The sequence below is a fragment of the Sminthopsis crassicaudata genome, chromosome 1, assembly GCF_048593235.1.
Source record: "Sminthopsis crassicaudata isolate SCR6 chromosome 1, ASM4859323v1, whole genome shotgun sequence".
Classification (NCBI taxonomy): domain Eukaryota; kingdom Metazoa; phylum Chordata; class Mammalia; order Dasyuromorphia; family Dasyuridae; genus Sminthopsis; species Sminthopsis crassicaudata.
The window spans coordinates 64,733,045-64,760,741 of record NC_133617.1 but is presented as its reverse complement, the minus strand read 5'-3'; the positions used below and the strand labels follow the sequence as shown (position 1 = coordinate 64,760,741).

The 27,697-nt window shown below is 42.9% G+C and overlaps 2 protein-coding genes and 1 non-coding gene across 7 annotated transcripts; all 3 read left to right on the top strand.

Annotated features, from left to right (window-relative positions):
- The first annotated feature begins 589 nt into the window (after positions 1–589).
- EEF2 (eukaryotic translation elongation factor 2) lies at positions 590–9,309 on the top strand. 2 transcript variants are annotated; one of them, XM_074307877.1, is made up of 15 exons: positions 590–714; positions 1,539–1,753; positions 2,493–2,674; positions 2,800–3,011; positions 4,005–4,183; positions 4,349–4,454; positions 4,842–4,955; positions 5,047–5,185; positions 5,495–5,690; positions 6,402–6,660; positions 6,851–6,958; positions 7,249–7,602; positions 7,753–7,935; positions 8,050–8,182; positions 8,528–9,309. In XM_074307877.1, the coding sequence occupies exons 1-15, from the start codon at positions 712–714 to the stop codon at positions 8,719–8,721; spliced, it is 2,577 nt and encodes an 858-aa protein (XP_074163978.1). In that variant the 5' UTR covers positions 590–711; the 3' UTR covers positions 8,722–9,309. The 2 variants fall into 2 exon arrangements, with proteins under 2 accessions (XP_074163978.1, XP_074163967.1); XM_074307866.1 differs by having other exon boundaries at positions 628–714; positions 1,539–1,785; positions 2,402–2,674.
- On the top strand, positions 4,507–4,572 carry LOC141552380 (small nucleolar RNA SNORD37). The gene has a single exon (XR_012485175.1). It is a non-coding gene; the product is annotated as a small nucleolar RNA SNORD37 (small nucleolar RNA).
- A 1,370-nt stretch (positions 9,310–10,679) lies between the features above and the next one.
- On the top strand, positions 10,680–20,026 carry DAPK3 (death associated protein kinase 3). Of its 4 annotated transcripts, none has more exons than XM_074307889.1 (9): positions 10,680–11,809; positions 12,238–12,380; positions 14,254–14,614; positions 15,266–15,395; positions 15,751–15,799; positions 16,811–16,837; positions 17,150–17,302; positions 18,175–18,220; positions 18,706–20,026. In XM_074307889.1, the coding sequence occupies exons 2-9, from the start codon at positions 12,319–12,321 to the stop codon at positions 19,240–19,242; spliced, it is 1,365 nt and encodes a 454-aa protein (XP_074163990.1). In that variant the 5' UTR covers positions 10,680–11,809; positions 12,238–12,318; the 3' UTR covers positions 19,243–20,026. The 4 variants fall into 4 exon arrangements, with proteins under 4 accessions (XP_074163990.1, XP_074164016.1, XP_074164006.1 ...); XM_074307905.1 differs by having other exon boundaries at positions 11,717–11,848; positions 12,201–12,380; XM_074307898.1 differs by lacking the exon at positions 10,680–11,809 and adding an exon at positions 11,956–12,019.
- Positions 20,027–27,697: the final 7,671 nt, after the last annotated feature.

Here is a 27,697-nt window from a genome sequence, read left to right as displayed (position 1 = left end):
GAACCAACCCTTACTTCCCCTTCTTTCCCGGATGAGTTTCCAGTTACTTTGAGAACCTCTGAAATGCAAAAGGGACATATTCCTGCCCTCTCAACTTATTTGGTTGCTATGTTACCTAATGAGATAATATTTTGTAAAGTACATAACACAGTGCTTGGCAGTTTATAATTACTCATTTCCCTTCCTCCCTCCCCTCTGGCACAGCTCTAGGGTCACCCTGTAGCACACCGAAGACTTTGGTGCAAAGTTTTGCTTTATGTATCAAAATTCTTTGACATTGACAGCTTGCAATATACAAGAGGCCTTGTTGGGAGTGATGTTCAGTTATCTCATCTGTGAGATGGGATAGTACTTTCCTCTCAGTGAAGCTGAAAGGGGAAAGATCTGTGTAAACCTTAATCTTTTATATTACTGCGTGATAAGGAACCAGGTATTTGTCCCTCCAAGCTTATTAACTAGACTGCTCTATTTAAATAGATGCTATTGCAACAGAGCTAGCACCTCAAGGGTTAAAGGGACCTCTGGCGCATGTGCATTACGTCGTTTCTTCCCGCCTCCCTCGCAAGAGTCACCTGACCTTGCAACCGGCGTCGGGCTATAAAAGTACGGAGCGTTGACGTCAGCGTCCTCTTCCGTCGTCGCCGCCGCCATTCTCGGCGCGACTCACCCCAGTCGGATCGCGAGCCGGAGAATCCACCGCCATCCGCCACCATGGTGAGGGCCGCCGCCCGCTTCTGGGATCGAGGCTGCGCTGGGATCCGTGCGGGGCGAGGGGACCCGCTCCTGGGCCGAAAGAAATGGCGAAGCGGGCTGGGGGAGCCAGAGGAAGGGAGATGGGGGAGAAAAAGGGGAGGCCGCCACTGCTGCCTCCGCTGCCGCCATTTCGGGGAGATGCGGCAGCCGGCGGTTCCGGGCGCGCGCCCCCGCCCAGCCTCCTCTCCTGGGCCTTGCGCGGGGGCGCGCGGAGCCCCTATCCCGCGGTCCCCTCCCCACTCCTTAACCCGCACCTGGGGCTCAGTCTCCTCGGCTTGGGCGGGCGCTTCCAAGGGGAGTGCGGTTGGATTGGAGCCGGGTGATGTGGCAGCGAGAGCGAGAGCGGGGGAGGGGGGAGAGAGAGGAAGTCACGGGGGGGGGGGTAAGAAAGGGAGGCATCGGGCCCGGCCTCGGTCCCGGGTCCCCGGGTCCGCTCTGGTCGCGGGTGGTACTGCATTGGGGCCGCGCCCCGCGGGGTGCAGAGCCCTGGAGGGGAGGACTCACTAACCCCCCGGGGCTGGGTGCGGGGCAGCAGCCTCCGCCCGGGCCTTCCGATGACCTTGGACGTCGGTAAAGAGGAAGATGTGTCCTTTTGCGAGAAAGCGGGGGCAGCCCCGGTGTGTGGGCGAGGGAGAAGGGGCCGCTGGCGGCGCCTGGCGCGGCCGGGAGGGAGCGTCAGGCCCGCGTCCGCTGGGGCCCGCAGCCGATGACGTGTCCGTGCTCCCGGCGTGGACTGGAGTGAGCCGAGCCCTCCCTCTCTTGACCTGCCTTTGCTCGGCTTCTAGGTGAACTTCACAGTAGACCAGATCCGGGCCATCATGGACAAAAAGGCCAACATCCGAAACATGTCCGTAATAGCGCACGTGGATCACGGCAAGTCAACCCTGACGGATTCCCTGGTTTGCAAGGCGGGCATCATCGCTTCAGCCCGTGCTGGTGAGACCCGGTTCACCGACACGAGAAAAGATGAACAGGAACGGTGCATCACTATTAAGTCAACGTAAGGCTCCTGTGGTCCAGAGGGGCCGGGAAGTGAGACCTGGGCATCCGTGGGCTGCCTTTGCGCCACCTTTTGATGTGACGTCTTCCATCACTATTCCCCCTTTACTATCAGCTCTCCTCTAAGTCAAGTATGACTTTGGTATTGGGGTTTTGAGTTTATTAGATAAGACTTCAAAACTTTGTCTTGGTTGAGACCTTAACCAAAGGGGGGGGACCTTGTTAAGGGGCTAAACACTAAATGTAATCCTCAAGCAAAAGCTCTTCAGAGATTCTCGATTTTTTTTTTTTTTAATAGTATAAAACAATTCTGAGACCAAGAAGTTGGAAAACTTTTGCTCCACAAAAGGATAATACTTAACCTAATAGAGAGTAAAACACATAGGTGACTAACTCATTTGTCATCAGAAGGGGGAGGAGAAAAGGGAAAGGCATCATTCAGATTTCTGAAAAAAAACTAGGGCTTAGTGGCAGTTTTTTTTATACTAAAGTATTAAATATGTATTTGACAAAAAAAATTAAGTACTAAAATATTCATTTGGCCAGTGACCTGGAAGTTTAATATCGTTCCATGTCAGAATTTTGACTTGTGAATGTGAAGAACCTTAGAGATAAATGATAACATCTGAAACTTACATTCCACTAAAAGGGATAAATGTGTTTGCTTAAACTGTAAAATATTATTGAATTTAAGTTTGTGAATGCATAAAACTGAATTTCTCAATTTGTGTTTTCTCCAGTGCCATCTCTCTCTTCTACGAGCTGTCAGAAAATGATTTGAACTTCATCAAGCAGAGCAAAGACGGTTCTGGTTTCCTCATCAACCTCATTGACTCACCTGGGCACGTTGACTTCTCATCAGAAGTAACAGCTGCACTCCGGGTTACTGATGGTGCCTTGGTTGTAGTTGACTGTGTATCTGGTAAGCTCGCCTTTCAACTCAGTAGCAGCAGCTGAGTAGAAAAAGGGTGCTTTTCCATTGAAGATCGCTTGGCCTTGGGAAAGTGCCTGTCAGGCTGGGTTACTCAATAGCACTTCTTTCTTCAGGTGTGTGTGTCCAGACTGAGACTGTACTTCGCCAGGCTATTGCTGAAAGAATCAAGCCTGTCCTGATGATGAACAAGATGGACCGAGCCCTACTTGAGCTGCAACTGGAGCCAGAGGAACTGTATCAGACATTTCAGCGAATTGTAGAGAACGTGAACGTTATCATTTCCACCTATGGAGAGGGTGAGAGTGGCCCAATGGGAAACATCATGGTGAGTCTGAGGAACAGATTTCTCAGATGGTCAGACCAGTCATTTGAGGGAGGTTAACCTGAAAGATAAATTCTCATTGGGATTGACCCATTTCTAGGTGACCCTAGTACTCTAGAATTTGTTAAAAAGACTTGAAAATAGATCACTATTCTTGTCATCTTGTCCCAACATATAACATCTGAAAATTTAGTTGCTAAATTTTTTAAGGCAACCGTTTCAACTGTATAGCTTGGGAGTAGTTTGTCCAATTTATTTAGTTATTTAATAACCAATTATTAGGATTAATCGTGAAATTCATTATTTGAGGGATATGGTATGAATATTTAAGGGACTACAAGATAAATTGAGTTTTCTGTGGAACAGAATTGTCACTAAAATACCATTTCACCTGTGGCAGCATATGGGGAGTGGAGGAACATAAGGGAAGTGAGCATACTCTTTGTAGAGAAGTGCTAGGTATTAGAAAGATTCTTTTTCAAACTAACACTTATCTTTTGTATCTTTGGAAGTATGGACTGTGCCCTTTGCCCTCAGTATGATTTGCCTTTAATAAATACTTAACATGAATGATTTACAAGATATGTTCTTTGGGCATATATATGTTTAAATACTATAGTCAAATAGGCCTTTTTTGACTATGAATTCACTTTTGGAAAGATTTTTTGATTGTCATTAATTAGTCTACTAATTTGGGGATTATGAAGCTTAAATAATTTTGCAAGTTTGCTGCATTGATTATATTGGAGTGTTTATAACGCATATATCACATTGATTAGAGATAAGCTGTTAAGATTAAAGTTACACGAGGCTGGCCACCTAAATTGTGAATAAATCTTGCCTTAAGATTGTCATTTGAGACATTTTTGAATAGTGCTTTTAAGGGAGTGTGCACATACTGCGATTTGAGTTCAGATTGATAAATTGTATGTATGAGTTCTTTGGACCACAAAACCTTAATATAACTGTCTGATTTGCTTTTCTTTAACCTTTCAGATTGATCCAGTCCTTGGTACTGTTGGGTTTGGCTCTGGGCTTCACGGTTGGGCCTTTACTCTAAAGCAGTTTGCAGAGATGTATGTGGCAAAATTTGCTGCCAAGGGTGAAGGTCAGCTGGGACCAGCCGAACGGGCCAAGAAAGTAGAAGACATGATGAAAAAGTTATGGGGTGACCGGTGAGTGGGCTTAGAAATATTAAAGTTTCTGTCAGTAATTTAGAAATAGCCTGCAGTTGATCTGTTTTGCAGATCTATTGCTATTTTTAAGCACAGGAAAACTTTTTCGTATTTAGTGTCCCTTCGTCAGGAGGGTAAATATTTTGTTTTATTCTTTTCATCTAGGTATTTTGATCCTGCCAATGGGAAATTCAGCAAGTCTGCTACCAGCCCTGATGGAAAGAAGTTGCCTAGAACCTTTTGCCAACTCATTTTAGATCCAATCTTCAAGGTAAATGACAATGCATACTGATTTATTTTCATTTTTTTAGCTTGACTCAGGTGTTCATGATGATGGAATATTTCTTCACTTTGACCTGATGTCTAATGAAGAAATCTAACCTCTGAGACTCATTGTAATCATAACTTGTCAATTATTTCTGTAGTACAGTTAGTCTTTGAATTTTTTTCTGGGGAAAATAAAAAATTTTCCTGAGAAATTTAAGGGAATAATTATCTTTGCATGTCTGGAAGTAGTGACTTTGCTGCTTTATAATCTACATTTTTGTCCAAATGTATTACTTACATATCTCCTAGAATGTCTCTGGAGCTTGAAACTAAATTTTGAACTAGTAAGTTTTCTTGCTTTTACTTAAGTGAATTGTTTCCTTTGCCTTAGGTATTTGATGCAATTATGACCTTTAAGAAGGAGGAGACTGCAAAACTGATTGAAAAACTTGACATCAAATTGGACAGTGAGGACAAAGACAAAGAGGGAAAACCACTTTTGAAGGTGAATGGGATGAATTTTATGACAACTTTGAACCCACAATTTAGAGGTTTCTCTGGTTGAAATTGCAACTTGTTTTTTTGGTCCTGTTAAGGCTGTGATGAGACGTTGGCTGCCTGCTGGAGATGCACTTCTCCAAATGATAACCATCCACCTGCCTTCACCTGTAACTGCTCAGAAATACCGATGTGAACTGTTATATGAGGGTCCCCCTGATGATGAGGCTGCTATGGGTATGTTTTTTTTTTAAATCTAGGCACAGGTATAGAAATCTTGGATACCCCAAGACAACAGTTCTTGTTCCAACAAAGGTCAACCCAACTAGATTGGTCATTCTATTAACTTGGCTGAGTGACTTGTTTCATTTTGTTGGACCAGCTAAGTATCAACCTGTACTATTACTTTAAATGACTTGGCATGTAGCTTTTAAAAAATGCTGACTAAGCAAGATCAACTGCTGACTAGCAGCCAAAATTACAAATTCATCACCAACTTTGTGTGAAACCAATTAAGTTTCTTATTTTCGTTACTTTTCTTCTTAGGTATTAAAAGCTGTGACCCCAAAGGTCCTTTGATGATGTACATCTCTAAAATGGTGCCAACCTCCGACAAAGGCAGATTTTATGCTTTTGGCCGTGTATTTTCTGGTTTGGTTTCCACTGGCTTAAAGGTCAGAATCATGGGACCCAATTATACCCCTGGAAAGAAGGAAGATCTCTACCTGAAGCCAATTCAGAGGTTAGAAATTTATCCCTTCTTTACTCTGAGGAATAAGAAATCGAAGTGTTTGAAATAGTTCTAGTAACTTAAATCAAGATTTTTTTTGACGTGTCATACATTGGTTATGCTGGTTCCATGTCTTTATTGTGTTAGTGAAGTTTTACCTGGTTAGTGGTGAAACAAGCTAGGCTTGGAGCCAGTTTGCCCACCTTAGAGCTGTATTGCTTTATACACCTGGAGCATGTTTTTTCCCCATGAAGAACACATTTGTTAAATTCTGCTTTGACTTGATCTTAAAACTGTTAGATGCGGAACCATCCTTGTGACTTCTACTAAATTCACTTTAGATTTGTAGCCAAATATTGGCTGCCAGGGACCAGCATAAAACAGGATAATCGCCTTCCTTTCATGAACTACTCAGATATCTAGTTAAGCAAGGTGGATCTATGAGCTGTAGATGTTTCCCTTCCCTGTTCCTTAGATGAGAATTTCCACAATTTTATTTGCCATAGTAGTTGAAAACTCTGGATAGGGGTTGGCGAAATCTTGCCTTTTGCTTTTATATTAAAAAAAAAAAAACAAAATTTAAAATGTGAAAACCCATTCTTCTTAAACCAGCCAAGCCAACCCCTTTTTAGAGTAAATTAAAATTTACCACTAGAAATGACCTTGCTTATGTTAGTAGATGATCTTGTTATATTTTACTAGTTCTTGACAATTTTTCTTCAGGACAATTCTGATGATGGGCCGTTACGTTGAACCCATTGAAGATGTGCCTTGTGGTAACATTGTTGGTCTGGTTGGTGTGGATCAGTTCCTTGTGAAGACAGGCACCATTACTACCTTTGAGCATGCCCACAACATGAGAGTAATGAAGTTTAGTGTAAGCCCTGTGGTGAGAGTAGCTGTTGAAGCCAAGAACCCAGCTGACCTGCCCAAACTAGTGGAAGGACTGAAGCGTCTGGCCAAATCTGATCCTATGGTCCAAGTAAGTTGCTTTGGAATCAAAGGGAAATTCCAACTGGTTTTCTCTGCTTGATTGAGATCTTGTAGCTTATCTGAATTACCTGCTGAATACAAGGTTAAGGGGGATATGCTGCATTTTTTGTCTTATTTTAAGATAATAAGACGTTTATGCTAAATAACATTTCTTGTTATATATTGGATCTTTCTTTTAGTGTATCATTGAAGAATCTGGAGAGCACATTATTGCTGGTGCAGGAGAGTTGCATCTGGAGATCTGCCTGAAAGATCTTGAAGAAGATCATGCATGCATTCCCATCAAGGTAAACCCCAAGTTTTATTTAGTCATAAAGTAGGAAAGCAAGGTGTGTAAAGTGCAACTTATGTTTATAGTGGCCCAAAAGAATTTGAGCATAATGGGAACCATAGTTGCTTATGCTCAAACACTGTTAGATAAAAGGAATATTAAGACTTGGTCACAGCTCTCCAGTCTCTTTAAACTCTTGTGTATGAAAATATTTGTTACATTTTTCAGTGCCTTGTACTTTTTTAAAATGTTAGATACATTTGTCTGCTTTTAACTTAATTAACCCATATTTTTTTTCCTGTGCAGAAATCGGACCCTGTTGTCTCCTACCGTGAGACAGTCAGTGAGGAATCAAATGTTCTCTGCCTTTCCAAATCCCCCAATAAGCACAACAGGCTGTACATGAAGGCTCGACCCTTCCCTGATGGCCTGGCTGAAGATATTGACAAAGGCGAAGTTTCTGCCCGGCAGGAGCTCAAGCAAAGGGCTCGTTACCTGGCTGAGAAGTATGAATGGGATGTAACCGAGGCCCGGAAGATCTGGTGCTTTGGCCCTGATGGAACTGGACCCAATGTTCTCACAGATATCACCAAGGGAGTACAGTACCTTAATGAAATCAAGGATAGTGTGGTAGCTGGATTCCAGTGGGCTACCAAGGAGGTAAGTAGACTTAAAAAATAAAAAGCTGGTTATTTACCTTTATAGTTCAAGGTTCAATGGAAAAGCACTCATTTGGGGCAGCTGAGTTTCTAAAGTGATAAAATTAGGAAGAAATATGGAAGGTCCATGGTTTTTTTTTTCCCCCTGCAGGGAGCACTATGTGAAGAGAACATGCGGGCAGTCCGTTTTGATGTGCATGATGTGACTTTGCATGCTGATGCCATTCACCGTGGTGGCGGCCAAATCATCCCCACAGCCAGGCGCTGCCTGTATGCCTGTGTGTTGACTGCTCAGCCCCGTCTTATGGAACCCATCTATCTTGTGGAGATTCAGGTAAGACATGTACTAATCTATGTGAGACCTTAAGAAACAAAAAAAGCTAATATAAGTCTGATTCCCATCTTTCCCACACTGTCTCTAAGTTAACTTTTTAAAAATTTTATTTAGTGTCCAGAACAAGTGGTTGGGGGCATTTATGGTGTCCTGAACAGGAAGCGAGGGCATGTGTTTGAGGAGTCCCAGGTTGCTGGCACCCCCATGTTTGTTGTGAAAGCCTATCTGCCTGTCAATGAATCTTTTGGTAAGTACTAAGTTCTGTTGTAAATGACCTTTAAATAAAGTGGGCATACTAGTGGTAATGACAACTTATTTGGGAAATTTGTGTTAGGGGCCTTAGTTCTGTCACTACTGAAAGCCTGGATACATTTTCCTCCATCTCTGAAAGTGAAAGATAAGCCCTTCCTACTTGGTGATGGCAAAGATGATTGTAGGAAGTATATAGTAATTTACAAATTTTATAGTCATTGTAATGAAAATTCACTTTGAGAACTTTTTTTGGTGGGGGAGACATTTCTATATTGTAGATTGGTTATTTTTCTGTTTTGTTTCTAAACTTTTGCCTTTCATCCTTACTCTTCTCTTTTAGGCTTCACAGCTGACTTGAGGTCTAATACAGGTGGCCAAGCCTTTCCTCAGTGTGTATTTGACCACTGGCAGATCCTGCCTGGAGACCCCTTTGACAACACTAGCCGCCCTTGCCAGGTTGTGGCAGAGACCCGCAAACGCAAAGGGCTGAAGGAGGGTATCCCGGCCCTGGACAACTTCCTGGACAAGTTGTAAAAGCTCTCCAACATCAGTTCAATCTCCTGTTGGACTCTTAGCATAACACCAATGCAGCAAATTGTTAAAACTGCAGTGACATCTCTTTGCATATACTTAATCAGTTCATAGCAACTTGAGACTTTCAAAACACATTGATATTCAGCCTTATAGGTTTCTGTGTTGCACATGACACATTTGGGGCCCACTCGGTGCCATAACTTGAAACATTTCCACTTGATGCGACTTGAGTTGCCTGTTTCCATATTTATTCAAGTCTTCAAAGAGGTAGAAAAAGTATCCTCTTTGTAGGGTATATTTGGCCAGGGGGGTGGGCTGGGATGGGTACCTAAAAACATTTTTTCTTCATTTTTCAAAGGGAAACATAGTGCCCCCCAAATTGGAAATGAGTGCATTAAGAGGTTTTGCTCGGGTAAATGGCCTGTAGTGGATCTTCAGGAATGGTGAGGGGAAAGTTAAGGAGATATTTTCTAGTTGGCCAGAAACTAGAAGGCAAGAAAATTTTGTGCAGTGTAATTGTCATCATGAACATCTACAGATGTATTAGTGCCATTGGAATAATAAATTTGATATGGTGATGAATATCAATAAGTGTTGAAGTGATTTATTCCAAGTGTATTCTAAGTGTGGTCTTTTTTTAAACTTCTGGGTGCCATTTAAAAAAAATTTGTATTTTTTGGGGTGTCATTCTTCATGTAGTTATTAAAGCACACTAACTTGGGACCAAAATTGTTTTCTTGCAACTTTTGGATTTCAGTACATGGGCAATGATCTTGATCCATCCATATAAGCTCAATTGGTTAGTGAGCTTTTTGAGGACCTACTAAGTTGCAGAAATATCACAATGCTGCTTGTGATTATGGATTTTAAAGTTTGTTTTTGTCTTTTTGGGAGGGGGAATTAAAATAAGTCATGCCATTCCTGAACTTGTGTGGATGATTTGGATGTAGAATAGTACTTATAAAAGGAGTGTATGTAGCAAAAAAAAATTGGCCTGGTTGCAAAAGAAAAAGAAAAGCTGGGATAGCCTCAAGAAGCTAGTTTAGACTTTGGGCATTGTTTTTCTGAATGACTTTGTAACAAATTTTCATAGCAAGGTTTGCTAAAATAACCATTGTACTCTAGATTTGCTTCAGGTCTTGTAGTGTCCTGTTGTCTCTCAATTGTAATCCTTCTCTGGCAGTTTTCTGTAAATCCTTTTCTCTGTGAGCTGGTTTCTTGGGAAGCTTCTGGAGCCTCCAGCCAGAGCGAAGGTAGAATCTCTAATTCTCTTCTTCCTGAATCTTGACTCCAGCTTCCCTGAAGTTCTGGGAAGTCTTGTCCTTAACCCAATCCAGACTGCCTTCTTCCCTTTATCCTCCCAGAGAATGTGCTTGTGGGTACTCCCAGGGGCTTGTGGGAACTCCTACAATCAATGAACTTGCTCCTTTTAAAGGTGTAAACTCCTTTTCAGAAGTCTAAAGGTGTGAACTAAGGGTGTGAACCCTGAGCTAGAGAATTGTTAAGTACTACTTAGCACCTAGTAAGAACCTAACAAGATCTGTTTTAACTTGATAACAAAAAGCCCTAAATATCACATTTAATTGTTAGCATCTACTATGGAATAATAATCTAAGTACTGGATTTTTGTCTCTCAATCTCTAATCCTGGCCATAGTTTAGCTGTGAGAGTCTGGTATGTGCTTTCAATCTACTGAGGGGATGGGGGCGGAGGTGAGGAGGTGGGTGTGGCTTTTAGAGTTAGAAGACTTGCCTGTAATTAACAACCTGAAATCCGTGCTTGAGATTAGGGGAGTAAGTGATGCCTTGTGGTATCTCCGTGATAATTTAATACCATTACGTGACACTTGCTCGCTACCCTATCTGCATCATAGCCTGACTTCCTTCAGACCGTGTCACTGTGACGCGTAGCTCTGTGCCCAACCAACCTTTCCAACTCCATACATTGCTCATCGGGCCGGACACCACCAGTAACGGCCTCCCTTTAGATCAAGTGCGCAAAGCCATAAGGGACCCCTGGAAGCTGCTAGGGACCCTACCTGACTCCCGGGCTGGGGCCATTTTAAGCCTTGAGCACTTAAGCACCCTGCACGCGCCTTCCCAGGAGTAGATTTTGTTATTACAGCAGCATGAAGCTTATTCCTCCACGGAGGGGAGCTAGCTCCTTGCAGTGTGCAGCCGTCTGACTGCTTCATTTTTCGGATGAGGAAACGGAGGCAAACTGGTACAAAGCTAGGAAGTGACCGTTCAAATTGAACTCGGACCCTCCCGACTCGGGCCCAGCGCCCTGGCCATCGTGCCGGATTACTGCCCGCGGCTCTGACGGCGCCAGGACTGCTTCAATCCTGCCGAGGAGCTCCCTGCGGAGGGCGCTGGTTCCAAGGCCTCGCGTCCTTTCCAGTTCTCGTCTGGTAGTCTCACCGAGGCCGAATCCCCGCGGACTTTCCGGCCCTGGAGATCCCCTCCTCCCCCAAAGCCAGAGCAAGTCCTCGTCTCCGGATCCCACGACCGGAGATTTCGGGGCTCAGGATACCTGGGAACCACCACGGCGGGCCTGTACGGAGCAGGCGTGCAAACGCTGAACGAACGAGGGGTTCTGGACTTCTTCCCAGCGCCCTGAGCCAAATCCCTGGGACCCCGCTCCAAGGGAGAGTAAGGGACCGGAAACTAGTCCTCCGCGCCACGCTAACATACATCTAAAACAGCCAGTCAGCTTCTCTTCCTGTCTGTCCTTGCCCCGCCCTCCCCCTGCGCCCTCTAGTGGCTGGCAACTCGGACCAACAGGGAGCCCTCTAACTTCAACCCAGTGCTCGGGGGCGGGGCTTTCCCGGAGAAGTTTCTCTGACTTGGTCCGCAGGGGGAGGGAAGGGTAGAGAATGACAGCAGGGTGTGGGCGGGGAAACGCTCGAGCGTGATGACGTCTACGAGAGATAGGCCAATGAGCGCTGACTCGGGGCCCGACGCGGTGACGACAGAGTATGTCGGAATGTTGCAGCGGCGCTGACCCGGTGCTGAGGTAAGCGCGGGGCCGGCTGCCTGCTCTTCCCCTGCTTGGACCCTCGTTGGGACGCCGGCGGCGCGGATCTGAGGTAGGAGACTGCGGAAAGCTCGCGGGCCGCGCACCGGTTGTGCAGCGTGGGGGAGGTTCCTGCGGGGGCCCTGGCGGGGCGCAGGGGAGGGCGCCGGCGTGGGCCTGGGAGCGGAGCGGGGGGCGGGAAGGAAGGCCGGAGGGTGGGAAGGATACCCTTGGCCTCGGGGTGATGTGGAGAGTTACGGAGCCCACTTTGGGCCCACACGGGGTGAGGGGTTGATCTTGGAGAGGGCTGCGTGTGATTGTGTGTGTGTGTGTGTGTGTGTGTGTGTGAGAGAGAGAGAGAGAGGTCGAGCTTGCATCGCCGTGGGCGTCTGGACGGGTCGGGGGAGGGAGGTGGGCGACGGGGGGCCCTAAAGCCTCTCCGCTGGAGACGTGCGGTGCCGCAGCCCCGCCGCTTTCTCTTGACCAGCCCGTCTCTTCCAGGCCTGCGTTGGAGGGCTTCCCTGGCACCTCGCTGTCCCCCAGCAGCGGCTGAGAACCCCGTGACAGGGCCGGCCCGCAGTCATGTCCACCTTCAGGCAGGAGGACGTGGAGGACCACTATGAGATGGGAGAGGAGCTGGGCAGGTGAGAGCCGCGGTGGGGCAGGGGTGGGGGCGGGGACAGCCGTGGCGCGGTACTCCGCCAACGGGCTAATGCTACCTTTTATCCGTTTGCTTAGAAAGATGGAAGGAAAGCGATCCGGAAGGGCTCCACTGAAGCCTCTAGAAAAGTTTAAAAAAAAGGACTTGAGTTCTTGCTCCGGTCTCACCCAGGCCTGCTGCTTTGACTTTTTTTGTCAGAAAAGTTTAAACCCCATGGTCCCGCAGTGTAGTTGATTTCCTGTAAGTCTGTGGACTCGTTAGTCCCTAGGGCTCCACTCTCCCACGGAGCCTCGAACCTTATATGGTGAGTTTTGTTCAGGCATTTCTCTTAGTGCCGCCTATAGGCCAGCGGGATGATGTCACTGGATAAAAATGTAAATAACCGAGTTTTGTGTATGGCTTCTGCTGAAAGGTTTCTTCTGAGCACAGGGGCCTCTTTGTTCCATTAAAGCATACCCGGGTTTTGGAATTCCCGCAAGTTGAGGCTTGTAGGTTAGGGAAAAAATATGTAGGATGAATATAATAAGATACTTATAACAGATTTAAGTGGGGCTCAAGGTTTACAAAACACCTTCCTTACCACAGCCTTGGAAAGTAGGAAGTGTGCAGTCTGTATTTTGTAGAGAAGACTAAAGCTTAGAAAAATAAAGTGACTTGCACGTGGTTACATTTTTTTTAGAAGTGGAATTTAAACCCAAATTTCATGACCGAGTTCCCCATTCTTAATACTTAATATCATAGTACCTGATGTTTTGAATTTCTCACCTAACTGAGAAACCATTTAATGTACTGAGCTCCTGCTGGGAATGCAGTCTTATGCTTTTTTGGTTGAGGATATAGTAGAATTGTAAGGTCTGGTTCTGGTCCTGGAGCTTGATACTTGATATAGCTTGCTGGCAGACTAAGTGCGATTTGTTTTTACAGTGTAGCTGGGAAGATAAAATCTAAATGAAGTTACAGAAATTAATGAGAATTTATGTGGTGCCAACTCTCAGGAAAATAAAAGTTTGGAGAAGAGAAGGAAAATAATAGAGTGATTAGGAGAGACTAGAGGAGGTGGGATTTGATGGAGACCTTAAAGAATGGGTAGGCTTTGGAGAGGTAGAAGAATGGGCGGCCATTCCACGTGGGGGTTGAGGAGAGGCTTGGAGTTTGGAATGATCGCAGCGTTCTCAGGGTAGCGTAACTGAGTATGGAGTTGCTGTGGGAGAGCAGTAAAGCTGGGGAGGTGGTTTTTCAGGGAAATGAAATGAGTGGATAGGCAGGGAGAGGTTTGATAAGGAGTACTTTGCCCTCCTACCCTTGTATGACTTTTGAACTATGTTTATAGAGTTTTATTACCTTTTCTTGGCTTGAAAATCATCAAGTTGCCAGTCTTCCTACTTTCTGGACATATTGTCTCACAGTCACCCATGGAGAGGTTAAAAGGAAAACATCCTTATGTAAATTACCCCAAAGAAATCTTGTGGCAGTGTATGAATATGTGGACATCTAGACCTAATCCTAGAGGATCACTATTTTCAGAGCTATTACTCAAGTCCTTTTTCCGTAGCTGAGTTGGACTATATTCTTAGTTCTGACAGCTGCCGCCCTCCTCTTTCCTAGAGTAGAGTAGCCTTCCACACCTTATTGTGGAGAGTGTATGTCTGGAAGAATGCCAGCTCTCTGCAGGTGTCTTGAGTGCTTCATCCCAAGTTCTGGGAGAAACATTTATGGAATTTGAACACAAGCTTCCAACCCACTGGTCATATGGAAGGAATGAAGAAGAGGGGGCTTTACTTTTGTAAAAGCTTTTTTCCCCTCTTTTTTCCTTTCATTTTTCCCCTTATCTTGCCTCTTCCTTGAACTCTGTACAGTGGTCAGTTTGCAATTGTTCGGAAATGCCGGCAGAAGAGCAATGGGATGGAATATGCAGCCAAGTTTATCAAGAAGCGTCGATTGTCATCTAGTCGTCGGGGGGTAAGCCGAGAGGAGATAGAGAGGGAGGTGGACATTCTCCGGGAGATCCAGCACCCCAACATCATTACCCTCCACGACATCTTTGAGAACAAGACTGATGTAGTGCTCATCTTGGAATTGGTTTCTGGAGGTGAGCTCTTTGATTTCTTGGCTGAAAAGGAGTCCCTAACTGAAGAGGAAGCAACCCAGTTCCTTAAGCAGATCCTAGATGGCGTCCATTATCTGCACTCCAAACGGATTGCCCACTTTGACTTAAAGGTGAGCCCTGTTTCCTCTCCTTAGTTTTCCCTGAGCCTTTAAAGAGATAGAAAACAATGTCCTCTGGCTAGTCTGTTCTTTCTTAAAATTGGTGTAAGGAAGACCTTGGCTTGAATACAGCCTCTGAACTTTCCAGCTATTGATCCTAGGCAAGTCACTTTAACTTTTCTTATTCTTAGTTTCCTCATTTTTAAAAGGAATGGGTTGAACTTGATTGCTTTTAATGTCTAAATTCTTAATTCTCTAATCATATGATCCTCTTGTTTCTGGTCCTGAGAATTCTGGCCAGTTATAGAAAGGATGCTTTGCTTGATAGTGTTGTTTCTTCAGGCCCGTCCTTATGTACTTTTATGGAAAGGAATTTGGTTTTTGGGCTTGGGTTTAAATACCCTATTTGTTGTTCTGTTATTCTACTTTTCTTTCATCTTGGATTTTGGGCCTCTTTCATTTGTTAGTTTTTGTAGGAATGTTTAAATTCAGTTTCTTCTTTTTAGAGACCGTCAGTACTTGGTCTAAGTCTGAGAGGATAAGATGGCATTCTAACATAAGCTCATATTTCTTTCTAGTTTAGAGCATATTTGACAATAATTGTTGCACTAAATTTCTTAAACCCTATGAAGCCTGATTTGAGGAAGATTCCCTTTCTTACAGCCAGAGAACATCATGCTTCTGGATAAGAATGTGCCCAATCCTCGAATCAAGCTCATTGATTTTGGCATTGCCCACAAAATTGAGGCAGGGAATGAGTTCAAGAATATTTTTGGAACCCCCGAGTTTGTAGGTAAGTGGCCATATTATGTAGTGGAGGTAATAGGGTAGGTTGAACCATTTAAGCACTTCCAAATGATTTAAGTTACTTTTTCTGGCAGAGGGAGAGACAAAGAGTGCTGGCTGCTATAGCATCTTGTAAAGCCCAGGGATGCTTGGCTTTCCTCACTACAAATATTGCAACCACCTATTTCCCTGTTTTTTCACATTATCCCCTCCTTTGGGCATATAGAAACTCAAGTGCCAAAGTTGAGTCTTGTTAGGCTAGTGCCCAAATTGACCTAATGTTGTATGTCAGGGAGTTTATACTAGAATTGATATTTTACAAAGTAGAACTGATACAACTTCTTTTTTTATCTCTCCTAAAGCTCCTGAGATTGTGAACTATGAACCACTAGGTCTGGAGGCAGATATGTGGTAAGGGAGAGGAAGTGATGTATTGTGCTTCCTTGATAACTTTCATTTCTTTAGCAGTTTGGCTTCAGGATTCAGTTTCCCAATGGAAATATATGTGGAATTATATTTTCCCTTTATATAGAGAGGTGAGGGCAACTTTTTTTTTTTTATTCAGTGTCTCTCATTCCTCATGATGCACATCTTTTAAAGGAATGGGGATGATCAGATCAATCCCTACCTCTAAACAGCCTTAGCAGGCTCAAGGCCAAAGTAGGCAAACTGAGACTGACTCATTCCTATGACTTGAGACATTAAAACCTGGTGGTAAGGATGGGATTTGGCTTTGCCAGTGGCCTTTTATCCTTTATTCCCTCCTCCTTCCTTTCCCTAGCTAGTCTCTCTGATTTAAAGATGCCTTAGATTGCATTATGTTTCAGAAAAGGAACTTGCATTCATTCCACTATAAGGGAAGCTGTCTTTTGGCCATTACTGTCTGTGGCTAGTGACTAGTGGATGCTTCATGGCATTGCCTGGCCTCCTGAGCTCTGCTTTGGTTCTCAGTGTGTGAAGATGATTTTTAGGCAACTTGGCATATGGACCAATCTACAGTATTAGCAATAAAGAGGCATCATAGAGATGATATAGACCAATTATCTAATTTTACGAGGAGGGAAAAGTGAGGTCCATGAAAGGGAAGGTTTTTGGCCAAATGGTACAGAGCCATACTTGCCTATGTCTCCTAATACCCAATTACCTTTCTGAAATCTTAGGAGTTCTAGAGAGTCTTATATACCTTATAGCTTTGTGACTTTCAAAAGCCTCCTTTCTGTAATCTGCTCTGCTTTTAAACTTTTGCCTTGATATTGGCAAATCCAGAGTGTGCTTGCCAGAGAGTCTCTGGGTACAATGTGCTGAAGAAAAAGCATGGGTTTTGCTCCATCTATAGACTTCCTTATCTCTTGCTAGTAATTCACTGGAATTATAGAATAATGTTCCATAGTGATCAGATTTCTTCTCTTTCCCTTCTTTCAGGAGCATTGGAGTGATCACATACATTCTGTGAGTATAACTTCCCTCACTTATAAAATGGGAGAAACTAAGTGGTTGTTAAATATTGGGGAATTGAAGAGATAATTCTTGGGCTATACTTTGTGCTTCCTAGACTTGGCAGTACAGGATGGTATTTGGGGGAAAGATTGAAATCCAGACCTATTATCTATACTGCCAGGTGAAAGAACGAGGACTTTGTCCTCCTTGTATTTTTGGTCCCTGTGGCTTTTAGACTTTGTTTATATGATACAGGTATTGGGATACCTTTGACCTTGGGTTTGGGGAGCCCTCTTTGATGAGATGTGTGTATGTTCTCTCCAGTTTGAGTGGAGCATCACCATTTTTGGGTGAAACCAAGCAAGAGACTCTCACCAATATTTCAGCTGTGAACTATGACTTTGATGAAGAGTATTTTAGTAACACCAGTGAGCTGGCCAAGGACTTTATCCGTCGACTGCTTGTCAAAGACCCCAAGTATGAAGTTCTGGGGCTTTGGGAGGGGGGAAGGACTTGGGAGGGAGGAAGTGGTACCTGTGGCATAATGAGAATACCTTGTTTGGGTAGTAAGAAGGGTTGGTGGAACCCAGCATTGCTGTTCACTAATGTGTTACCTTGGCAAAGACATTTATCTTCTGCTTATCAGTTAAATAGGACTTTGGCTATCCATTCTACCTCTCTCCAAGTGCAGAGTCATGATAAGTCTAAATTCTCATTCCTTTTTTATTTAATTAAATATTTATTAAATGAAATGATAAAAACTTACAAATCTGAGAACTTAATATGAGGGAGAATGAGGTAATTCAATTTTAAATGTATACACAGAGGTGCTATTCCTCTCCCCCCAACTTTACTTTTGTCATTTTTAGGTGCTATTTTGTCCCATCAACCATTTTATTCTTTATATAACCATTTATTGGCCTAAGGGTATAATGGATGTTATTTATTATTTTCAAGCCAATAAGAATTCTAAGTACAATTAAAAAAAACAACCCAAAAAACCCACAACTTGATAATGGACATCAAAATCAAATGTTTCTCTCAAAAAGCAGATTTAGCTATTCAGTCATCTTTCTGTATTACATTTTGATGTTTAAATCTGATATTGACAAAGTTCTCTTTTCTTTTAACTGTTAACTTGAAATAGGAGACTCTCCTTCCCATTCCCACATCCCCCTGGCCTGTTGCTTCAGTTAACCTTTTTGTGACTCAGTTATTTGGCTTATCACATGGGGATAATACATATCATACTTACATAACATAGTTTGAGCTGGAAATCAGATTGTGTTTGAAAAGTGTTTTGAAAGCATAAAGTACGGTATAAATATAAGATAATATTTTAATTCCAGGAAACGAATGACCATTGAGCAGAGCCTGGAGCATTCATGGATTAAGGTGAGTAGATTTTAGGCCATTCTGCCCTTGGGTTCATAGAGCACTGGGCTAGAACATTTTCCTAACTGATTCAGTGGTCTCAGTTTGAACTGAGCATGACTTTTTGAGTTGTCCCACTCAAGCTTTGTTCGTGGGATTAGAATGGTCTCCTCCCATTTCAGAATGTTTTAGGGACTTTTCACTCTGCAGGCTGTTGAGGGATAACCATTGGGCAGGGTCAGTAGATAACAGACTGACCATGTCCAGGAATAGTATTGTTTGTCTCATAGTTTCTTGCAGAGTGACTTGGGGAAGTCCTGCAGTCCTGCTGCTTCCCTACACAGCCCTGGTAGACTTGCTGGAAGTTTTTCCCCCCAATAGTTTCCCCCTCACATTTTCCCCTCCCTGCCTGATCTTCTCATTAGTACAACACCTCCCCAGCCCCCCCAGCAGGTTACCTAGCTCTAAAGTCCTCGCCTCCCTACCTCCCCTTTTACCCTATGCAGGTGATTAAGAGGAGGAATGTGCGGAACGAGGACAGCGGCAAGAAACCCGAGCGTCGGCGGCTGAAGACAACCCGCCTCAAGGAGTACACCATCAAGTCCCACTCAAGCATGCCCCCCAACAACACCTACATCAATTTTGAGCGCTTTTCCAAAGTGCTGGAGGAGGTGGCGGCGGCTGAGGAGGGCCTGCGGGAGCTGGAGCGGAGCAAGAAGCTTTTCCGTGAGGACATCGAGGTCCTGACTTCCATCTATGAGGAGAAGGAGGCCTGGTACAAGGAGGAGAACGAGAGCATTGGCCAAGACCTGAGGCTGCTCCGCCAGGAGCTGCATAAGACTGAGGCCCTGAAGCGGCAGGCCCAGGAAGAGGCGAAAGGTGCCCTGCTGGGGGCAAATGGCCTGAAGCGCCGCTTCAGCCGCCTGGAGAACCGCTTTGAGACCCTGGCGAAACTCGTGGCGTCAGAGATGAGGTTTGTTCAGGACCTGGTTCTTGACATGGAGCAAGAGAAACTGCAGGACGGGGACTGCAGTGTGCGTTAGTATTTCTTTGGGCTGGAGTACCACGAGAGGGGAGTTAGACTTCTTATGCTACAGCCCTTTGAAGTGGAGAGAGACTGTGGTTGATAAACTTGGATGAAGAGAGAGGATCTGGGATTGGCGGCTCTCCAGAATCTCTACCTCTCTAAGGATCTTCTAGCAAAACGCCACAATGCTGACATTCCTCTTATTTACTTTCCCTGAGAGGTTCTGATTTATTTCTGAATCAGGGAGAGGAGGCTAGGATTGACTAAAATGGAATGTTGGAATGAAATAAGAATTTCTGTACTGAGCAATATCGATTTCTGCAACGTTGCTGCTTAACCTTTCTTAATCACAGTTTGGACTGGATGAATTTGGAAAATACCAACTTTCTTTATTCTGACTTGGAACTGAAGAAGTTTACCATAATTCATACAACTGAGGGACACTCTAGACTAAGAGTGCTGTTATCACCACCGCTCCTTCACCTGCTAAAACAGAAGTACAAATATCACTTATACCACTGGACAGATTGCTGATTGTCTTCTAGAGGAGTCTTGCTCTGGTTTAGCCTCTGAATTAACAGTGTCTGTTATATGCACTTAAAGAAATTCTGAACAAGGCCCTCATATCTTGAACTGCCCTTATTTGAAAAAAAAAAAATCACACTATTAACTGAGACTTGCAGACTACTTGTATCTGTAGGTCCTAATAAAAACATGAAACTACATGAGAATAAAATAGTATATTCTCCCAAAGTTAGATATAATTGAAATATATATGTATTTTTAGAAAATTTAACAAATGTTCTTCTAGTCTTTTCTGTGTAAATGCACTGAGAGAAAATCTTTGTCCTGTGTAATGTGTGTAAAGTGACACATATTTAAACACAGGCCATTCAAACTTTGTCCCAGCATAGAATGGTAGCTCAAGCCCAGTGACTGTCCTGACATCTTCCTTACTCTCAATACCTCATGGCCATTACCCTATTAGCCAGGGCCACTTGTTATCCTCTCTGTGGGTGAAAAGTTAGCCCAGTAGTCCGTCTATATACCCAGTTTTTTTGGTTTATTGCCATAGTTGCAGCAAAACCCAGTGCCATCTGTGACAGTATTTCAGACTCTATCACCCAGAATGTTTAGAGATGAGCTGGGCTAGTTCCTTATTTTCATTTTCCAGGCCTAGCCTGCCCATTCTTACTTCTTTTCCCTCTCATTGCTAGCAGTTCTACTGTACAATGTGTCCCAAAAGTCATAGTGCAGTTTTAATCTGGGCTGAACACTGGGCTAAGGCTTTTGGGACACCCTGTATTTTTTGAAGCCAGATTTCTTTAAAATTGAGGCCATTTTTGGTTGTACCCAGGTAAACTCCTTGAGGGCAAGGACAGTGTTTTATTTTTCAGGATTGGTGTTCTCCATCTGTAATCATACTTGTACTACTTACCTCAGAATTGTTGGGGGGAAAAGTGCTTTGCAAACTTTAGGGTGCCATAGCAGTATGAGTTGCTATTATCTTGCTTTTCTCTACAGCACCTAGTACTTAGTACCTTATTATGATTGTTGACTTCTTTTTTGAATGCTGAGTCAAGCTTTCTTTTAGTTTGGAGACTTTCCACTTTCTTGAGCTCCTTGGAAGAATTGTAGGATTCAGCAAATTCAACCCAACTCTACTATATGTAGAGCCCTGTAGCTACTAAGTGCTGAGAGAGAAAGAAACAAATTCTGTAGTTCCTGCCCTTATGGAACTTTCAATTCTGTGGGTCATATTAAAAAAGGATTAAAATCAGGAGTCATTTAATCCATTGGGATCAAATTTAAATAAAAATGGGGTCAATAAACCATAAATGAGGATCTCATAGGGATGTACATTGACTTAGAAAACAAATATTAACATCTACATTCCATTGTATTTTTATTTTGTTAAATATTTCCCAATGACATTTTAATGTGGTTCAGGCCCGAGTGTTCTGTCCTTATTTTATAGATTCAAAAACAGGTCCAGAAAAGTTACATGTCCATAGGGGAAAGGAAAGGATGTTTTTAAAGAGCATGAGTTGTTCATGGGATCCTGAATATAGAGCTAGAGGAACCTAAGGGGTCATTTAGGCCAACTTTTTCATTTTTCATATGAAACAGGTCTAAATAATGTAGAAAGTCCTTCAGGGTTAACTTGCTGAACCTGTAACACCTCAGGTCAGTCAGCACTAGGCAATCTTTATGGATCATGTCAAAATATTTGTTGAATCAACAGGAGTAGGTCACCTAATACAGGTTTCTCTTGATGGAACACCAAGAGCTGGTTGTGAAGAGAATTCAGTTTTCCTATGGGTTTTCATTATAGAACTGGAGGTATATTCCTATAATAGACTGAATCAAATACTTTTTCATGAGTAATGAAATGATGGTCAAGATTTATGACATCATGGTGGCTTCTAATTCTAGCATCACTTCTTCCAGCCTTTTTATCAAGTGATGATTTCTTCCGTGCCTGGGGGTCCCAATCCTGGTCTTAGTTCTTATAATTTAGTTCTGTTCTTTTGAGTTGAGTAATTTAGGGTTATGTAATTACTAGAGAATACCATACTTGTCCATCAGATGCTGTCTACTAATAATTTATATATACTGGCCTGAAAAAATCTGAGTTTGAGGTTGTAGGTTTTGTAAAATGAATTAGTGCCCAACTTAATTCTGTAAGTTTGGAAATCTGTAAAAACAAATTGACAAGAAGTAAAAAATACCTGTTAAGTCTTCTCTTAATCTAGAGAATTGTTAGGCACACTTTTAGGATACTGGAATTAGGAATAGGTTTTCCCCAATTGTTGAAATGATCTCTATAGGAGTTTCTTCTTATTCTTTTTTTTTTTCCTGAGGCTGGGGCTAAGTGACTTGCCCAGGGTCATACAGCTAGGTGTTAAGTGTGAGACCAGATTTGAACTGAAATCAGGGCTGGTATCTTCTTATTCTTGACTTCTCCTAGTGAAATTATCCTTTCTTCATATTTACATATATAGAACTTTTTGAAGTTCTGAAATATGGAAAGGTCTGTTCAGTGGAGAAAGATGAGTAAGCACTTCCCTTTTCCTCTCTGGATCTCTTGAATGGTCATGGAGCTTGAAGAAATTGGGGCAAAAATCACAATAATGAAGGTGAAAGTACCTCCTATCAGTCATTCAAACTATTAAGGGATTTAGTATATGTAAGGCATTCTCCTAGATGCTGGGGACATAAAGACAAAAATGAATCCATTCTTGCTCTCAAGGAGCTTATATTCTGCTTGGAGGAGACTAGAGGGCTCATGGTGTCTAAAGCTTCCTGGAGGGTAAGGGATCTGGTTCTAGGGGAGGATCCTCCACAATCATCTTCCCTTATCTTGGTGCATGGCCCTTGTGTGATTAAGACAATGTCTTCTCTCTTCCTGTGCTATTACGCCCACAGATATATGAAACCTGGGACTGTGTAGTGTGCCCTGGCCAAAGCTATTGTATATGCATGTTCCGGAGTGCCTGTAATGCACACGCATATGCAACAATATGCCACAAAGTGAAAGGAAATAAAACTTTTATATTTCTTGGACAGCTATATTCTGATTCATTCACGGTGTAGGGAAAAAGCCCAGTCCTTAAGGCTAGGCAGGTTTGTTTTTAAAATTATGTGTATTAATATTCATTTTTAAAAAAAATTTTGAGTTCCAAATTCTCTTAAACTCTTTCCCTTCCCATTGAGAAGGGAAGCAATATGATACATATCATGTGAAGTTATATAGAAAACATTAAAATATTAGCTGTTTTAAAAAAAGTGAATATGATTCTCTATATTCTCAATTCATCAACTCTTTAGAGGTGGAATAGCATTTTTCATCAGGAGTCTTTTGGAATTGTGTATTTATCAAAATAGCTAAGTCTTTCACAGTTGACTATTAACATATTACTGTTACTGTATACAATGGTCTCCTGGTTCAGCAGAACTTTACTTTGCATCTATTCATATAAGTCTTCCCAGGTTTTTCTGAAACCATCCCCTTCATTAGTAGTAGTATTTTTAACAGTACAATAGTATTCCACCCAATCATCTACCACAACCTATTAAGCCATTCCCTAAGTGATGGACATCTTTTTAATTTTCAATTCTTTGACAACACAAAAAATACTGCTATAAATATTTAATAGTTCAATTACTGGAAACCCAATTAGACTAAAATATCCTGGACAGCAATGACTATCTTTTTTTTTTTTTTTAATTTTAATTAATTAAATTAATTTTTACAAAAATTTTATGCATAGGTAATTTTTCAGCATTGACAATTGCAAAACCTTTTGTCCCCTCCTTCCCCTAAGATGGCAGATTGACCAATTTATGTTAAATATGTTAAAGTATAAGTTAAATACAATATATGTAAACATGTCCATACAGTTATTTTGTTGTACTAAAAGAATCGGACTTTGAAATAGTGTACAATTAGCCTGTGAAGGAAATAAAAAATGCAGGCGGACAAAAATGGAGGGATTGGGAATTCTATGTAGTAGTTCATAGTCAACTCCCAGAGTTCTTTTGCTGGATGTAGCTGGTTCAGTTCATTACTGCTCTATTGGAACTGGTTTGGTTCATCTCATTGTTGAAGAGGGCCTCGTCCATCAGAATTGATCATCATATAGTACCCAATATAGTTTTAAACCTCAAAGTATTGTATAAATGTTAGCTACTATTACTCCTAATAGAATTAGAATATGGACTGAAAGATATCCACTTCCATCAGAATACATCCTCATATAGTATTGTTGTTGAAGTGTATAGTGATCTCCTGGTTCTGCTCATTTCACTCAGCATCAGTTGATGTAAGTCTCTCCAAGCCTCTTTGTATTCATCCTGCTGGTCATTTCTTACAGAGCAATAATATTCCATAACATTCATATACAACAATTTACAGGGTGATTTATGAAGAGGGCCAACTTGCTTTAGAGATTCATTTTCTATGAGAAATCCCACGAGAGAGAGGAAAGATTACTGGGCTGAGTGGTCAAAGGTTTCACAGAGGAGGGTAGAACGCTGGCTGACCTTGGATGGTTTTTAGATTTGGTCCTGGTGTGTGATCAAAGGCATGGTCCTAGAGGGAATCATAGAGATATATGGAAGGGACAAATGTCCTTATTCTATGGATGAAGAAATAGACCCCGTGAGATTGTTGCTTGTCCAAGATCACAGAAGTATTAAGTGCTTTATACATAGTGATATTCAGGAAACTGAGGAAATCAGGGTGGCTGAACTGGGGAGTTGTTGATGATATTGGAGGGGTGACTTTGGATGAGCTCACGGAAGTCCTACCTTTTCAGTTTGACTCACCTTGAGTTAAGTCCTGAAACTAGGATTTGCTGGTGGGATATCCATCCCTCCTCAGATCTTTTCCTCCTTCTCTCCCTGTTATGGGCCAGAACTCTGAACTTGAAACAAGGATGCTTACAAGGTACTAAGTGGAATTGATGAGATAATGGTTCAGCATGATTGATTTAATCTTACAAAAATAATGATTTCCTAGTGATATAATGATTGTTTATACTCAGTATGGAACATATAAGCAGGGACTGAGGGCCACAGAGGACAAGGAGACAGAAATTCATTTGATCTTCAATCAGGCTCCTGGTGGCTGGCCTGTCCTTCTGCACTTCCCCCACTAAGATCAAGGCCTGTCTGAAAGGCTCTCCAGAAAGCTGCCCAGCATCAGGCAAGGAGACAATAAAGACTTTGGGATTTTAACACCTGACTGTCCTTGTGGTGATTACTGAACTGAAACAAAAGCTGCTCCCAGAAACCCACCAAGGATATTACATCTCCCTCCTTCCCTCCCTCCCTTCCTCCCTTCCTCCCTTCCTTCCTTCCTCCCTTCCTTCCTTCCTTCCTTCCTTCCTTCCTTCCTTCCTTCCTTCCTTCCTTCCTTCCTTCCTTCCTTCCTTCCTTCCTTCCTTCCTTCCTTCCTTCCTTCCTTCCTTCCTTCCTTCCTTCCTTCCTTCCTTCCTCCCTTCCTCCCTTCCTCCCTTCCTCCCTTCCTCCCTCCCTTCCTCCCTTCCTCCCTTCCTCCCTTCCTCCCTTCCTCCCTTCCTCCCTTCCTCCCTCCCTTCCTTCCTTCCTTCCTTCCTTCCTTCCTTCCTTCCTTCCTCCCTCCCTCCCTTTTTTCCTTCCTTTCTTCTTTCCCTCCCTCCCTCCCTCTCTCCCTCCCTCCCTCCCTCCCTCCCTCCCTCCCTTCCTCCCTCCTTCCTTCCTCCCTCCCTCCCTTTTTTCCTTCCTTTCTTCTTTCCCTCCCTCCCTTCCTTCCTCCCTCCCTTCCTTCCTCCCTCCCTCCCTTTTTTCCTTCCTTTCTTCTTTCCCTCCCTCCCTTCCTCCCTTCCTCCCTTCTTTCCTTCCAACTCTCAGGGCCCTTTTCAATCTGTTCCATCTGTGGTTGATTACAGAACACAACCACCAAGTGGCAGAATTGAGTTGCATATTTCGGTACTTAAGAATTTGTAGACTTGAATGTGGGTATCTCTTTAGTATATTCCAGCTAGGAATCTTTAAAGATCATCTAAACCTAATGCTTCCATTTTATATAGAGAAGGAAAGAAGCCCCAGAGTGTTTGGAAGCTCAGACATGAGAACATTTTGGAAAGTACAAAGCACTCTGTACATGTGAGTGGTTAAATATTCCAACTTCAAAGTCCTATGGAATGTGTTGTTGTTTTCCTTGAAGAGGACCATGACAGCATGAAGGTAATATCCTTCATAAGTGAGAGAGGACTTGCAAAGTCACCCAAAGTCACCAACCTCATTTTCTCCTTCAGAGCCATCTGGGTCCAGTAGCAAGATGTAGATTAATATTCCTGGAGATAGCCTTGGACATAGTGGGAGATCTTGGCCCTTTAAAGTTGTTTCCTAGGTCTCAGTTTGACTGAGGCAATGCTCATTCAGTGATTAGGGCTAGGAAAAAATGAGACAAAGAATGGCTACTTTTACCTAATACACACACACACACACACACACACACACACACACACACACACACACACACAATTGCTATTTACATTTTTAGGGGAAGATGGATATAGGGTGGTTTAACCATATGCCTTCTCCTTTTATACCCAGCCAGGGAGTGTCCCAGAATGAAATATGGAAGAGGGTAGGAACATCTCCATTTTTGAATTGTTGGATCACAGATTCAGAGCTGGATCTCAGAGGCTATATAATTCAATTCTCCTTTTTTTTTTTTCTGGTTATACATGTACATTAATTTTTTAATGCATATTTCTTGGGAATCAGAACAAAAGGGAAAAATCATGAAGGAAAAAAAAAAAACTAAGGAAAAGAAAAAAAAGTGAACATAGCCTGTGTTGATTTATATTCAGTCTCCATAGTTTTTTCTCTCTGGATGCAGATGGCATTTTCTTTTTACCATAAGGAACTAAAACTCAGAAAATGTTTTGAGATTCAGTCTTAGGTCTTTTGATTCCATCTTCCCATTGTATGACATTGGAACTTACTCTGAGACCCATGGTGAGAGGGGTCGGCCCAAGCCCTGGCTGTTCTAACAGGCTGATCTAACCCAGTCCATTCACTTAGAGGGGCAGCCCCACTGAGATCTCCAACTCCTGGGGGATGGACCAGGCTACTGCAATAGGACTGAGGCGTTTGGCTTGCTGAAGATAAAGCCTTGTCTACCCAGCTAGTAGAAGGGGAGGACCAGTCCTCTATTATCTCTTTGACAAGCCCCAAATCTCTGTTCTAGTATTATGGTACATCCTTGGAAATCCTATGATTTCTCCTTTTTATATACCTTCCCACCTCTTTCTAGTTTGCTTTCTTTGAGCACACCTTAGCTGATAGTGGGAGGAGTTGGCTAGCATTTTAAAAAGAGAGATAATGCTGCAGGGGGATTATTTGTGTACTGTAGGCCCACTGAACATTAATGTTTCTTTTCCTTAATTTCCATGCAAATACAAGAAGACAGGATCATAGAAAATGTTGTATATTTGGGCAGTGGGAAGAAGATCTGACCTTTCATTGAGCTCCTGTTTGGTTACTTTTCAATTTTTTTTTTTCATAAAATTTGTGTTAGCTCTTTTCTCAGACTGTCAGTCAATCAGGGAGTAGAAAGAACAGATCTGGCAGACCTGTATTGTGCCACAAATTCACTTTATGACTTAAGTAACTTTTCCTCAGTGGTTTCCACTTCCACTTCCTCTGTAAAATTGGTTCCTTTTTAACTGTGAAATCCTGGGAATCCAAGCCTTTATAGAGAGGGTTACCTAGAAGTCCAAGTCCATGTCTCCTACCCTGGGGGGCAGAGGGAAGGAAAACTGTCTCCCCTGACATGGAATGCTGGGAGAGGCCCGTGAAAGCTGACAGCTGCTTCAGTTTTGTCCAGATTTGGTCAGGAAGGCTTGGGTCACCAGGTGGTACTATTAATAACTCTGGGTAAGCCTGTCCCCAGACTGGCTGGCAGCTTCCATAAA